This window comes from Eurosta solidaginis, chromosome 5 (genome assembly GCF_040869045.1).
Source record: "Eurosta solidaginis isolate ZX-2024a chromosome 5, ASM4086904v1, whole genome shotgun sequence".
NCBI lineage: Eukaryota > Metazoa > Arthropoda > Insecta > Diptera > Tephritidae > Eurosta > Eurosta solidaginis.
The window spans coordinates 137,473,046-137,488,450 of record NC_090323.1 but is presented as its reverse complement, the minus strand read 5'-3'; the positions used below and the strand labels follow the sequence as shown (position 1 = coordinate 137,488,450).

Here is a 15,405-nt window from a genome sequence, read left to right as displayed (position 1 = left end):
TATGGCTGAGCAGTTGGAAGCACAAGAAACTCGTATATCCTCGCAGCTGGAGGCACAGGAAGCAAGGGTATCATCAAAACTTGAATCGCAGGATGCAAAAATCGCAAAATTTCAGGCAGAATTCGATGATTTAAAAGGTCGTATGGAGCAATTACAACTAAATCGCCCGGCTGTTTCAGCAAGCAATCCGAAGGTAAAAACTCCATCCTTTGACGGATCTGTTCCTTTCCAGGTCTTTAAGCTTCAATTTGAGAAGACCGCAGCAGTGAACAACTGGAATGCTGAAGGTAAAGTTGCTGCACTGTTCATGGCGTTGAAAGGGCCTGCAGCTGAGATTTTACAAACCATTCCAGAGGGCGAACGGAACTGTTATGAAGCATTGATGGGCGCTCTAGAGAGACGATACGGAACAGAACATAGGAGACAGATATACCAAATGGAGTTGCTGAACCGCTTCCAGAGGCCTGGTGAAACATTGCAAGAGTTTGCGTCGGATGTTGAAAGGCTAGCACATTTAGCGAATGCGGACGCACCCGTGGAATACACTGAAAGGGTAAAGATTCAGAGCTTTATAAATGGCATACGGGACGTCGAAACAAAGCGAGCTACATACGCAAACCCAAAGCCAACATTCGCACAAACGGTTTCACAAGCTCTGATTCAGGAAACAGCGTCGCTTCTGTGTAAGCCAGTTTTCAAAGCACGCCGTGTGGAAGAAGAAAGGCCAGAGTGGGTGGACGCAATATTGGAGGCGCTGAAAGGATCGCAAAAGCGGAGTGAGAGAGTTATCAAATGCTTCAAATGCGGGAAGCCCGGCCACATTGCACGTCATTGCGATCTTCATCCTAGTAGGTGCAACAGTATGAGTGGTTTTAATAACAAAGCTGGAGGGGATGAGCAAGAGCGAGTAAGATGTAGAGATCGAGAGCTATCTCCAGCTATTGAATGTCCTGCGATATCTATGTCGCAAATTGGAAGGAAATCAAGCAGTCTTACCGTCAGAGCGAATGTCGATGGCAAAGAGCGTGTACTGACTGTAGATACGGGCGCATCTCATTCCTTAATCCGATCTGACTTGGTCAACAGGAGAGTAAAACCATTACCTGGAGCAAGGTTGCGTACGGTCACTGGCGAGTATAACCAAGTCCAAGGAGAATTGGTATGTGAGGTACTAATTGGAAAGGTCATGGTTCCACACAAATTCATTGTGACGGAGATTGTTGATGAAGTCATATTGGGAGTGGACTTCTTAGTTGACCATGACATCAGGATCGATATGCGGAGAAAGATTATGCGCTATAAGAACCAGGATATACCACTTAACTTTAGTTTGGAGAAAGAGTTTAAGCAGTAATCGGGTACTGATGGAGAAGACTCGACAAGGACCACGAAAGTCAAAGGTAAAGGTTGATGGATCGAATGGGCAAAACAAAGCAAAATCAAAGATACCTGCGAGAGAAACACTGGCATTGACAAACCCTAATGGACGCACTAAAAGGACTGAAAGAATTTTCCAGAAAGGAGGCAAGGGTGGTTTCGAGCCAGCGCGCACTACTGTTGTGAAACGTCAAGATGATACTGATGATGCAAAGTCAATCCGTCAAGATCAAGCTCTGCGAAGTAGTTCTTCATTGGTCAAACAACAGAGTGCGAGGGAACGATCCAGGATAATGAGCAGTAAGATGAAACGCAGGTACGATGAGAACAATAATTCGAAAGATTTCTTGGAGGGAGATTTGGTACTGCTATACAACCCTCACCGGCGAAAAGGTGTTCCATCCAAATTTCGGTGCAGTTGGAAAGGCCCGTACAAAGTTGTGAAGAAGATCAGTGATGTCATCCACCACATACAAACAATTGGGAAACCACGAAATAGAAGGGTGGTTCAATTGGAGAGGCTAGCAGCGGTTAGATCGAGAGATTTGTCTGATCGGGACGATCAGGCTTAGGTGGAGGGCAGTGTTACGAATATTAGCAACACTCAGGGGTACTGTCATCTCTAAGCCGATGCTAATGGACGCACTAAAACGACTGAAAGAATTTTCCAGAAAGGATGCAAGGGTGGTTTCGAGCCAGCGCGCACTACTGTTGTGAAACGTCAAGACGATACTGATGATGCAAAGTCAATCCGTCAAGATCAAGCTCTGCGAAGTAGTTCTTCATTGGTCAAACAACAGAGTGCGAGGGAACGATCCAGGATAATGAGTAGTAAGATGAAACGCAGGTACGATGAGAACAATAATTCGAAAGATTTCTTGGAGGGAGATTTGGTACTGCTATACAACCCTCACCGGCGAAAAGGTGTTCCATCCAAATTTCGGTGCAGTTGGAAAGGCCCGTACAAAGTTGTGAAGAAGATCAGTGATGTCATCCACCACATACAAACAATTGGGAAACCACGAAATAGAAGGGTGGTTCAATTGGAGATGCTAGCAGCGGTTAGATCGAGAGATTTGTATGATCGGGACGATCAGACTTAGGTGGAGGGCAGTGTTACGAATATTAGCAACACTCAGGGGTACTGTCATCTCTAAGCCGATGCTAAGCAGTGACTTGTATGCACATCAATAATTCAATCATTATGTCTACACATATCTACGTACACGCAGCGGATAAGAGATGCACAAACACATGCAGATATCTTATCTGAGATGCTCCCAAAGGTATGCAATTATAATTGTGGAAGTGTCGCTCACAAATACACGCGCATATGAGAGGCTATACACGTGCATCTGTAAACACCTAATATTACCTAAAAATTAAAGTAAATTAATAAAATAAAATAAAATAAAGTAAAATCAACTAAAATTAGGTTAAATAAAGCGAAAAATAAAACAAAATATACCATAAAATAATACTTACCGACAACTAATAAAAATAAGTAAATAAATAAAGAAATAAATAAACAAAAATTTAACTAAATAAATTAAAATCATAAATATAATGAAAAATATAAGTACAAATATAACATAATAATAATATAACTGAAAAGAATAAGAAGAAGGGCAATATGAGAACACCACCAATTGTCCCTGTTGAAATAAGCGAAGACAGCAGTATGGACCCATTCGCCAGGAGGTCAAGACTTGCGCAGTCGCCTCCACGTTCCGCTCCACCCATTAGTGCTTCTTCGCAGAGACTGAGCGAATCAGAGCCAGGGGCCGAGGGCGGATCAGACGACGAAAATGCTTTCCAGTGCCTCTGAAAGCTCATTAAGGAGATGAAGGAGTTTGTAGGAAGTGGAAAACGCACCATTAACCAAAACCTTCGGGATTTGGTCAAGGCTATTGCGATCTCCTACGAGCAAGCCACGGATGCGCTCAAGAAGACGAGTAATTCTTGTTGGGAAGTGAAGCAGTCACAGACTACCCCAACTCTGGCACAAAGCGTGCAACAGAAATTTACAAAACGTGGCCGTGAGTGCGCATCCGGGGGTACGCCATAACCGCAGGTGTGACCAAAGAAGAAGAAGAACGTGCAAAAGACCTCAGAAGACGTGAACGCACCAACGAAGGAAGTAACAGAAGTAGTAAAAGAACCAGAAAAAGGAGGAGCTTGGGCGACGGTTAAAAAGCAAAAGCGCCGGAGCAGAGACCAGCCCGCCCCGACGCAATCCTGATCAAAAGCTCAGGCGATTGCTCATACGCGGATATCCTTAAAGCTGTTAAAAATGAAGAGTCACTGAAAGAAATGAACACAATGGTTCGTAAGATCCGCAAGACTGCTAAAGGAGAACTCCTCTTCCAACTCAGTAGGCAGTCGGACAATGACACTGCAAAACTTGAAGCAGCTGTAGGACAAGCTCTCTCAGGGAAAGCCGATGTCAAGTCCCTCAAGGTGGAGTCTCTGTGCGAAATACGCGATATAGACGAAGTAACGACGGTTGAAGAGGTCTGCCAGGCGCTGAACACACAGCTTGCAGGCTTCAATGCTAAGCCGTCTTGTGTGCGATCCTTGCGCAAAGCGTATGGCGGTACGCAGACTGCGACTATTTCTTTACCCACCGAGTTAGTTCGGGAACTTACGAGAAGTGGTAAAGTCCGAATCGGATGGGTCATATGCCGAGTCCGAGCAAAAGTTCAGCCGAAACGATGCTTTAACTGTCTCGAGTTCGGACACATAGCAAGAAACTGCGGCACCGAATCCAATCTCAAAGGCTTTTGCTTTAAGTGCGGGGGCCAAGGGCACGCGGCGAAATCATGCACTAACGCGCTTAAGTGCTTATTGTGCGCTAGAAGAGGGCTCAGCGGCACATACCATCACACTGTGGCTATAAGTGCCCAGTATATAAAGAAGTGGTCCAGAAACAAAGACCTTTATGAGATTATTGCAACTTAATCTTAACCATTGTGAAGCAGCCCAGGACCTTCTGGCACAAACAGTTTTGGAGTTGAAGATTGACTTAGCACTTCTTAGTGAGCCCTACAGAGCGAAGACTGCGAATTGGATACAAGACGAATTGAGCAAGACTGCTATTTGGTCCTGCAGACATAATCCCTTATATGCGGAATTAATACTTAAGGAACGAGGATTCGTATGCGGTAAGATTGATGGCATTTACGTTTACAGTTGCTATATACCACCTAGTACGCCGCTGGACGCGTTCGAAGAAATCGTCGGGAAAATAGCCATGGATGTGACGTTGCGGGAGCGTTTTGTCATCGCTGGAGACTTTAATGTATGGGCTATAGAGTGGGGCTCACAGAGAACATCTCCCAAAGGGAGGGCTCTGCTCGAAGCATTTGCATGCCTTGATGAAGCGCTCCTTAACGTGGGTGGGCAAAACACCTTCTTAAGAAATGGGTTCGGTTCCGTAATCGACATAACGTTTGTCAGCGCCAATCTCTACAGGTTGGCTGAGTGGAAAATCAGTGATTGCTATACCCAAAGCGATCACTCAGCGATTGTGGTGGACATCAACCTCGAGGGGTGAGGGCGGCCCACTATACAGCCACCCCTAAAAAACAGAGGTTGGAATATCAATACCTTCGACCCCGACATATTCAAGCTAATGTTGACAACAGTCGAACATAGAGGAAGTGCTAACGACATGGCGAATAAATTAATGGCGGATATTAGAGCAGCATGCGATGCGTCAATTACTAGAATGCCCAAGCGCAAACAACACTGTTCCACATTTTGGTAGAACGAGCGCATACACTCCCTAAGGAGAGAGTGTTTTCAGCTAGGAGGCGCTATCAACGAGCCAGAGGGAGACCGGAATTTCTAGAGTGCAGAGCTACCTACAAAAGAGCGCGACTCGCACTTAAGAGAGCAATAAAAGATAGTAAGCGCGAATGTTTTCTCAAGCTTTGCGATGACGTCGAGAATGACCCTTGGGGCACAGCTTATAAATTGGTTTTTAAGAAATTGAAACACAAAGGAGAGGCGATGCCAACATGCCCCTCTTTTCTCAGAAACGTGGTAGATACTTTATTTCCCACGCAAAGGGAGATAGTTTCTCCCACATCAGGCGCCGTACTATACTCATTTGACGAGGTTACCGTCGTCGAGGTCCTTCAAGCGGTGAATAGACTGCAAGACCACAAGTCTCCTGGCCCAGACGGGGTACCAAACAGAGCATTCAAACTAGCTCTCACTTATAACACGCCAACATTTGCGGAACTATTTAATGCATGCTTGGCTGAGGGGACATTTCCTACAATATGGAAACGACAAAAGCTGGTCCTGCTGCCAAAGTTTGGTAAAAATACGGCGGAACCATCTAGCTACAGGCCCATTTGCCTGCTCGACTCCGCCGGTAACGTTCTTGAGCGAGTCCTCTATAATCGACTCGAAAAAGAAATTGAAGATGTGGGTGGTATTTCCGATAACCAGTTTGGGTTTAGGAAAGGAAGATCTACCATCCAAGCTGCGAACATGGCGAAGGAAGTGGCCCAAGAAGCCATAAGTGGCACCCGATGGCTCGAAGGCTCTAAGGAATATTGCCTTATCGTTACTTTAGATGTAAAAAATGCCTTCAACACTGCCAATTGGGCAAAAATTCTAGATACGCTGGAGCAGATAGGCATATCCCTTTATCTGCGTAGGATCATACGCAGCTACTTTGAAGGTAGAGTGTTGGAATATGAAACGGCTGCTGGAGTAGAAAAGGTTCACGTCACAGGCGGTGTTCCTCAAGGCTCCGTGCTCGGTCCACTGCTTTGGAATATTATGTACGACGGAGTATTTCGACTCAAGGTACCCAATGTGGTGTAAATTATCGGCTTCGCGGACGATATCGCATTGGTAATCACCGCCAAGCATCTAGGCGAAATATGCGCCAAATCTAATACAAGCATAGCGATGGTTCAATCGTGGCTTACGAAAAATGGACTGCAGCTGGCGGAACAAAAAACAGAGGCTGTACTCATATCAAGTAGGAAAAGGGTGGAGCAGGTCACTATAAGAATCGGCCGCCATGACATCGACACGCTGCCTGCAATAAAATACTTGGGTGTTGTGATAGACAGGAGGCTGTCATTCAAATCCCACTTAGAGTATGCCAATGGAAAGGTAGCAAAAACCGTAGCAGCATTATCCAGGATAATGATAAATGCAAGAGGACCAAAGCAACGACGGCGTCAACTTCTGGCTGGCGTTGTAAAAAGCCAAATACTTTACAGGGCTCCTGTTTGGCATCAGGCCACGGAGTATAAATCATACTTCCGCGGGGTAAAGTCGACTTACCGCCTGTGTGCACTACGCGTCTGTAGCGCCTTTAAAACTGTCTCTGACGACGCAGCACTAATCATCGCTGGAATGTGTCCTATAGACATATTAGCAAAAGAAGCAGCGACGATTTATCGGGATCAAAGCTCACGTAACGGAGCACGAGAGCGAAGCGTGCAGAACTGGCAGCTCAGGTGGAATGCCTCAACAAATGGTCGCTGGACACACCGATGTATCCCAGATATTAATATATGGATATCTAGAAAGCACGGCGAGGTAGATTTCTACCTCACACAGTTTCTGAGTGGTCACGGATGCTTTAAGGAATATTTGCACCGATTCAATCACGAGCCTAACAACATATGCGATCACTGCGGCGGCGATACTGTAGAAGATGTTTACCATGTATTTTTCGAGTGTCCTAAGTTCTATAGCTCGAGATGCAAACTGTGCAGAATATTTGGAGAGGATTACACTCCTGAAACAATTGTTGGATGCATGCTACAAAGCAAGGTAAAATGGTCCGCGGCATGCGATGTAATAGCGGAAATAATGAAGTGTCTACGAAGTCTTGAAAGGCTACGGCGCAGCAGCGAACATTGACCAGTCGAGTTGTGAGGGTGGATAACAAATTGCTAAGGAGGAGGGGATCGAGCTGAGCACGTATTGGATGCAAGGCCTCCGTACAATTAGCGGCGTGGGAATGATAAAATAAGAAAATACCGTAATATATGTAGGTAATGTAATAGTAAACCATGCGACGGATTGTAGACAAGGCCTCTTCAACCGTTCGAATACTGCCCCAGGTGAAGGAATAAAGCACGGATTGAGACACGGCCTCTTGAACCGTGCGACCAAAAGCAGTCAACATACACGCAACGACAAACCTACGAATTGGAGACAAGGCCTCTCCAACTGTAGAAACAACGAGTATGAGGGTAAACGTCTCACATGTAATCAGAGTTTATACTCGGATTGGAGAGAAGGCCTCTCCAACGAGGAAAGCCCCGTTACGTATTGTGGGAAAAAAAAAAAAAATTTAATGAAAAACGGAAAAACATATTGAAAAAAAAAAATAAAAAAAAAAAAATTTCTATTTATACATATATAAGTTATTTACACATATATACATATATAAAAAACAAAACCCTACAATACAAGTAGTCGAACGCACAAGCATGCCACAAGCACTATATGCACAGTGTTTAAGGTAGGCTTGGAAATATTCGTAGAAGTGGTATGCGTAAAGCACATTCAGGTAGTAAGCAGGGCGTGTCAGTCCCAGCGTTAACCATACCGCGGCACTATCTAAGTACAGCAACGTGACCCCGACAGACGTAGAGCTCAGTGCTCAACTTACCTCCCGACGGAATACTTGACGGTAGTACCGGGGGGTAAATGGTACTCAGACGGTAGGAGGTTTAGTGCGGTTAAAGTCCCACACTGACTATGAGCCTTCGATGCTTCCTCCTCGTAAAAAAAAAAAAAACCCGTGCATCTGTAGTTATAATTTTATAGTTGATAACTAACTAGTAAGTTCTGGAAATCGAAGCGCCTAGAAATATGTGAACGAGGAAACCGCACAGTATAAAAGCAGCAACAGTGGAGGCGCGACAATCAGTTTGATTTAAGACGCTATCTGGCGAGCAATAGTAGTGTTATTGTGAAGTACTTCAATAAAGGCCATTTTGCATTATTAAATATTGGAGTTATTTATTCAACAGTTAAGCGATACGAACATTAGTAGAAGGTTGCGAATAAGAGATTTGCACTAAATTCGTTACAATGTATATAACATTTTGGAAAACCCTAAAAACCTGATTATTTAGTAAATAATACACCTAGAATGTTGAAATTTTACATGTGGACTAATATTGAGACTCTTAATAAAAGTGGGCACCGCCCACTTGTGATAAAATCAATATTACAAATAGTATTAATAGTATTAATCATAAATCAAAAACCGTTAAACCTATCTTAACAATATTCGGCAGAGAGGTTGCCTTTACTATAAGGAATAATTTGAAGAAAAATTAACGAATCGGTTAAGGTTTTATATAAAAGATTTTTAAAAGGGTCGTGGACGAATAAAATAAGCTATATCTTTGCAAGTAAGAGCTTTATATCAATGGTATTTCATTTCCCAAGTGAATTTATAACAATAAATAGGAAAAACTTTAAGTTTAAAAAATGGACGTGGCACCGCCCCTTTTATGACTAAGTAATTTTCTATGTTTCGGGAGCCATAATTCGAAGAAAAATTAAAGTATCGTAATAAAATTGTGTTCACGTATTTTCCTTATAGCAGAAAATATTTCTAGTAAAAATGGACGGGATTGGTTAAAGACCACGGCAAATTAGATATAAAACAAATTTAAAAGGGTCGTAGACTAGAATAATAAGCTATAACTTAGCAAAAAAATAGTTTTGAATCAATGATATTTCACTTATCAAATTTTATTGTAAGAGGAAATAGGGAGACATTTTTTTTTAACGGTCGGTGCCACGTATTATGTAGAAAAGTAATTTAAATGAAATCAAATGTACAATTGAAGCTCACGCTGAGTATATAATATTCGGTTACACCCGAACTTAGACACCACACCTTTACTTTTTTTTCTTAGAATTTAGCGAAACGATTTCTGCTGCATTAAAATGTTGTAGGAATGGTAAATAATGGAATATACAAGGATTATAACTGCATAACTTTTATCTCTGCAGCGATGTCTTTGTTGGCCAAAATCTATTTGAACCTTTTCGGACGTTCCAATTTTTTTTTTTTGTTTTGTAGTAAACTCTGAACTTTTCATGCAAATAACAAATAGCACGTTCTTATTTTATTGAAAATTATGCCAAAAATCGCATCAAATCTTGCAAAATTTATTTTTCAGCTTGACCACTAGATTTTGTTTCAGTGAAATTTATAAAAGAATAAGAGACAAATTTTAAATGGTTTTGCTTAGCTTGACTTGGCAGGCTGGCACGAATTTTGTAATTGAAATTTAAGTAAATTCCCGATAAGCTACAAGCTTGAGACTTGGAATATAGTTCAGAACCCGATGACAATGCAATAATAAGAAAAAAACTCCGATATGTGGCGCATGGATCGAAATATTTAAAAAACCGTATTTGTGGTCAGATTTGGTTCATATTTGGAACACGTAATACATGCATGAATAGAAAGCGACCTATGAAAAAAATCGCCTCTAGTTGGCGCATGTATCGAGATTAATAAAAAATCGTTTTTGTGCTCCGATTTGGCTCATATTTGGAACACACAATACATACAAGAATAGAAAGAGACATATGAAATAAAAAATCGCCGCTAGGTGGCGCAAGGATCGAGATATTCACAATAATCGTATTTGTGGTCCGATTTGGCTCATATTTGGAAAAAATATTACTTTGGAGTTCGAGGAGGGACAGGCATACGTGGCGCAAAGTCGAGTACAGTCTTTGGAAGGATTATGTATGGAGGACTGAGATTGTAACAAATTTTCAGGAAAGAGTCCTTGTAATAATGAGACACTAAATGAACGAAATATAATGAGAAATAAAAGGCAATTAAATAAAGAATAAAAAATTGAAAAAAAAAATTTTTAAATTTTAAGTTAGACGGGTTTATTGAAAATAATACTTACATGAAGTAATAATAATAATACTAGAAGCTAGAAAATAATTAGGTAGGTACTAGCCATCACACTTTTAGAAACTTCACGCGCCCAACGCTTTTATTTAATTGTCTGATCAACGCCCTAGGTTGATGAGGAGTGTGATGACTAGTACCTAGAACCTACCTAATTATTTTCTAGGTTTTAGTATTATTATTACTTCATGTACGCATTTTTTTCAATAAAAACGTTTAACTAAATTTTTTTTTTTATTATTTTATTTAAGTGTTCGGTTGTTCCAGCTTTTTACATCCTTACCAATTTGACTGAAAATGCTTCGAAAATGCGAAAAAGAAATAATGGGACCACAAATATACGATAAGATGCACTTTAGGCTAAAAATTTGCACACGTAAACCCCCTGCTAAGACTTTTCTTTTTTTTTATAATGAAATATATTTTGGGTCCGAACGCTTGTGAAATCACGATATTTAGAGACACCTCAGCCATGGTGTTGCTAATCATACATATCGATAATCTTACTTGTGTTATGGCTATAGATATTGCAATATTAAGGCGATAAGTTGAAGCTTAGCCCAAAAGATTTTTTAAAATAAATAGGTATATTTGATTAATCGTTACTATCTTTTATATCAGCCAGCAAATCGGGCCAATTTTACGGAAACGCCAATATACACCTCCATAAATTAACAAAATTGGTTCGTGGCCACGCCCACTTACAAAAAAAATTTTCAAACTCTAAAGCCCGGTTTTTCAGTAGTTGGTTAAGATAAGCTCAAACTAAGTTCGCTCAAACCCTAGTCAAATTTAAACTCCAGTTAAACGCTCAGTAGTTTTTCAGTCACAGTTTAAAACCGCCTTTGGGGTAGGCTTTTTTGTACGGCAACATTGCTTTTTTATTATCTATATAATTTGTAGGTACGTCAACAGCTGGATTTTGCTTACCCGATAAACATTTAAAAGATATTTCTCCAGCGAAATATATATCTAGTTCCGGAGGTGATATCCAACATCATTATCTAGTTATTCTTAAACCAGATAGTTTTAAAGTTGATATCCAATTTCATTCTCCAATCACTACCCTACTTTTGAGTTATAGTTCTCGAGTTGATTTCCAACGTCATTAGCATTTTCAAATCATTATCCAACCTTTGAGAGATTTTGAGAAATATACAGTTCTCAAATGAATATGCAACACGTTTGTCCAGTTGATATCGAGTTGATGTGAAGTTGAAAAAAATGTCCAAGGTGGTACCACCAAAGCCAAAAGCTATTTATTGTGAAAAATAAACACCTGATTGAAATCAGTAATGAAGAGCATTTTATCAAAAATAAATCATATATACTCTATTTTATTTTCGCGAAAATACTGTAGTATTGGAATCTTATAGTTAAGTCCAGTCAAAGAACCACAAGGTGAGAACTATTATTTTTCAAACTTATTTAAGTTTTAATAGCATTTTTCGGTGTATAAAAAATTCCTTCTTTTGCTGAGTACACTATGATTCTCAAGTTGAGCCACTGTTTCCTAGCAACTCTTGAGATTTTAGAGGTATGCTAGTTATCAACATGAGCTCTAATGGTACTCAAGCCCAAATGCTTGTTGGGTATATTCGATGCCTTTTCGAACGAACGCAAATCACCGATAGGTTAACTAGAGTTCCACCCTGCCAGATCGGACGCTTAAGCTCAGCTTAAACTTCAGTTAAAGTAGACTGAAAAACTGCAGAAAGTTTAAGCGTAGTTTAATTGAAAAACTGAATTGAACTTTTACTGAAAAACCGGGCCTAACAGCAACAAAATATGCAACACCCCTGCGATACGTATCACATAATGACATTTCACCACAGTATATAACGACATTTCACCACAGTGTAGCAATGCCCAAAAATTTAAAAATTAAATACATGCTTTGTAAATTTTGAAAAGTGGGCGTGGCACCGCATATAACTAAAAGGCAAACGTGAATATCAGAGATAGAAATGAGAAAGAAGTATACAGCTGTTCGAAAAGGCTGTTCGTGAAAAGTCTAGACCTTAGGAGAGAAATGGGCGAACGAGGTAACCGAGACTATAAAAGCAGCGGAAACTAATTAATGATAATTCAGTTTGATTTTAACACACTATTAGCAAAGTACGCGAGTATTGTAATGTGAAGTAATAAATAAAGGACCTATTGCTATACTGAATATTTGAGTTATTTATTCGACAGTTCAGCGATTCGAACTATAACAGGTGCAAATAATCAGAATTTCCTGAAATTCGCAACAATAATTATATGTTAGACATTTTGTGTCCAAGCTTATCTTTTTTGAATGAGCCCTAATCGGGCGTGTCTGAAGTAGAAGAAACAACTGATGGACGGTTATTTTTCGCTGAATTATTTCTTTAAAATGGTTTACATTCGCACCACGATCTGTATTCTATATTTTCAACATCCATAGTACGTGCATATCCGTTTGTACATAACTCATATTTATTGGTATTACTAATAATAATTGAAATTGGTGAATGGACAATCCATTAAGTTCGACAATCCAACAATATCATTTAAAAAGTAGCTAAAATAATATCAAAATTTTGTATTGAGTTAAAAGCATGAAATTAAGAATAAGCGTTGCGACCTTGATCAAGCTAGAGGAATTATTTTCGTACATAATTGACAAATGTATTTTTATTGGGCCGAATTGTGGCTTTACCAAAAATAGTACAATCTCATGATTAGCAGGTGCGGCTATATTTGTATTTACTACACACTTTCGTATATGTGTTTGTACATACAAACTTACAAATTTTTGTGCGTTCATGTATAAGTCTTAATAACTAAACCTGTTGTATTTCTTAAAATGCCTAATTTTATGATCACTCAAAAGTTTTTTCTCTGCAATTAATCAATATTCTAAAAGAACTAGTGCAATACAAACTACTCCGTTACCGGGTTTAACTTGAGATTGCTTTAAATTAATCAAGACATACATATCTATATTTATTACGCCTGCAAAGATGCTTCAACAAATCACCTGACGAACACCAACACAATATTTACTTTTATTCTCATAACGACTATGAGTTGGGTTGTGAAAGTATCAAAAAAATTAGGCTGGAAGAAATTTTGATCCATAAAATAACTGATCACGTTATGGGTATTCTCTCTGTCTAGAATCCCTTGAAAACGTAGAAAGTTATCCATTATACTGTCAAACGTTTTCTGCCCGCATCAACAAAATACATTTCTTGAAATTTTCAACGGTTTCTACATTTCATGTATATTTGAATAGAAAATTTATATGTAAATGTGATAAGAATTTTAATTGATTTTTTCATTGAAATAAAATTAAAGAAAAAAAAAACTTTTTTAGAAATAAGCTTTTATTATTGGTTAATAAGTCCTAATAGTTCTAATAAAAGCGGGTTACATTGTGATAGCAAGAAAAGGAGGTCCTAAATATTCTTAATTATACCATCAAAAGTTAACACGCTTTGTATAAGAACAATTAGGACTGTGATATAAACTGTAAGATTTTATAAATTAGGTGTAAAGTTTTAATGTTAAAAATATATAATTATGTACAATATGGAATTTTTTTGTAGCATACGAAGAAGCCTAATTATTTTTAAAGGTTACAATGAACTTATAAAGTGTTATATTTCTTTACAGTCAATTTTGTTTTACTCTTTAGTTAATTTTATTAAGCAATAATAAAAGCGTATTTTTAAAAACATTTATTTTTCTTTAATTTTATTTTCTACTTTTTAGGTCGTTTTATTAACAAGTAATAAAAGCTTGTTCTTAGAAAAGCTTTTTTCTTAAATTTAATTTAAAAATAATTTTTTTTTAATTTTTAATATTTTAAAATTAGTTATGTAATCTTTACTTAGTTATTTGTAACGTTTCTCATCCTATCCATTTCTTTTAATGCATTACAAGGTTTCTTCGAAGTCCACTTTGAACAGTCAAGTTCTTCGATTCGAGTGTTAACTAACTTAAAATTATATTTTACTGTGACTTTGCCTATGTCGCGTTCAGCTTACAGATCTCTGCTCTGTTTTGAAATAAAATTCCAACTTTCGCTTAGCTAAAATTCCATCGCCAAAAATCTGTAAAATAAAATCAAGTGCGTAGAAATGTATGCAACATTTAGCGATAAGAGCCTAACTTCTACGTTGGTTGCATTCACAAACAAAGCGAAACTACCTAGGTTCTTGAGGACTTAGGCTTTTATGCCAAGGTGAGCACAAATCTTTACCGATAACTCTGTTATTGATAAATTTATCGAATTTTCGCAAAGTAATATTGCATTGTCATCGGAGTTATACATGCGTACAAAATTTCAGCTCAATCGCACACTGCGAAGTGTATCAAACTTAACTTGCAAGATTTGATTACAAACAACAGCCAAGTGAAACTAAATAAAAGCTTATAAAAAATAACAATTTTCTCAGCGCGGCAGTTTTGTAAACTTTTTGAATGTATACATTATAAATTTATAATTAACTTTTGGCGCTAAATGCAGAATCAGATCGACAGAGTATTTCTTGTGTAAGTGAGTGTTGTATAATTGGTATAGGAACGCGAAATATTTTCTACGCTTTCTAGACTGAGAGAATTCCCCAATTGAAATAATTTTACTGCTGTAGTTATGTACAAATCGAATTGAAAACATATCCATGAATATTAATTTTGTAAAGTAAAAATTTTAGTTTTTAATCAAGCGTCAACTATCTTGACATATAATCCATACCTATTAGCAAAAAATGAGTTCTATAAAATCTTACCTTCAATGTTCTCCGTAACCAAATAACCATTGTAAATCGTATTCAATATCAATATATGTATTTTGAGTTCAGATAAGCCCGTGAACTAAATTTGGTGATGTAACTGAGCATAAAAGTGGGCGCGGTTTCCAAGGAGCAAGAAAAACCTCTATGCAAAATTTCAATATGGTATCTTTAACTAATTTTGATTTACGGTTTGCAAAACTTTTAAATATTCTTCCCGTATGCCCTGGGTTCACACCCCGGGCAAAGCAACATCAAAATTTTAGAAATAAGGTTTTTCAATTAGAAGAAAATTTGTCTAAGCGGGATCGTCCCTCGGCAGTG

At 38.8% G+C, this 15,405-nt stretch overlaps 2 protein-coding genes across 3 annotated transcripts in view; one reads left to right on the top strand and one right to left on the bottom strand.

The window, feature by feature from the left end:
* The window catches only part of LOC137254089 (ribosome biogenesis regulatory protein homolog), a 93,109-nt gene that overhangs the window by 44,385 nt on the left and 33,319 nt on the right, over positions 1-15,405 (top strand). The gene's annotated exons all lie outside the window — the stretch shown is intronic.
* LOC137254088 (organic cation transporter protein) overlaps positions 1-15,405 on the bottom strand; it is a 72,329-nt gene that overhangs the window by 23,863 nt on the left and 33,061 nt on the right. The window contains exon 1 of one of the 2 annotated variants that reach the window (XM_067791793.1): positions 11,249-11,274. The exons of the other annotated variant lie outside the window; for it this stretch is intronic. Within the exon in view, the coding sequence (XP_067647894.1) occupies positions 11,249-11,259 (11 nt within the window). The 5' untranslated portion in view covers positions 11,260-11,274. Of the gene's footprint in view, positions 1-11,248; positions 11,275-15,405 lie in introns of those variants that run through there. 2 annotated transcript variants of the gene reach the window in all.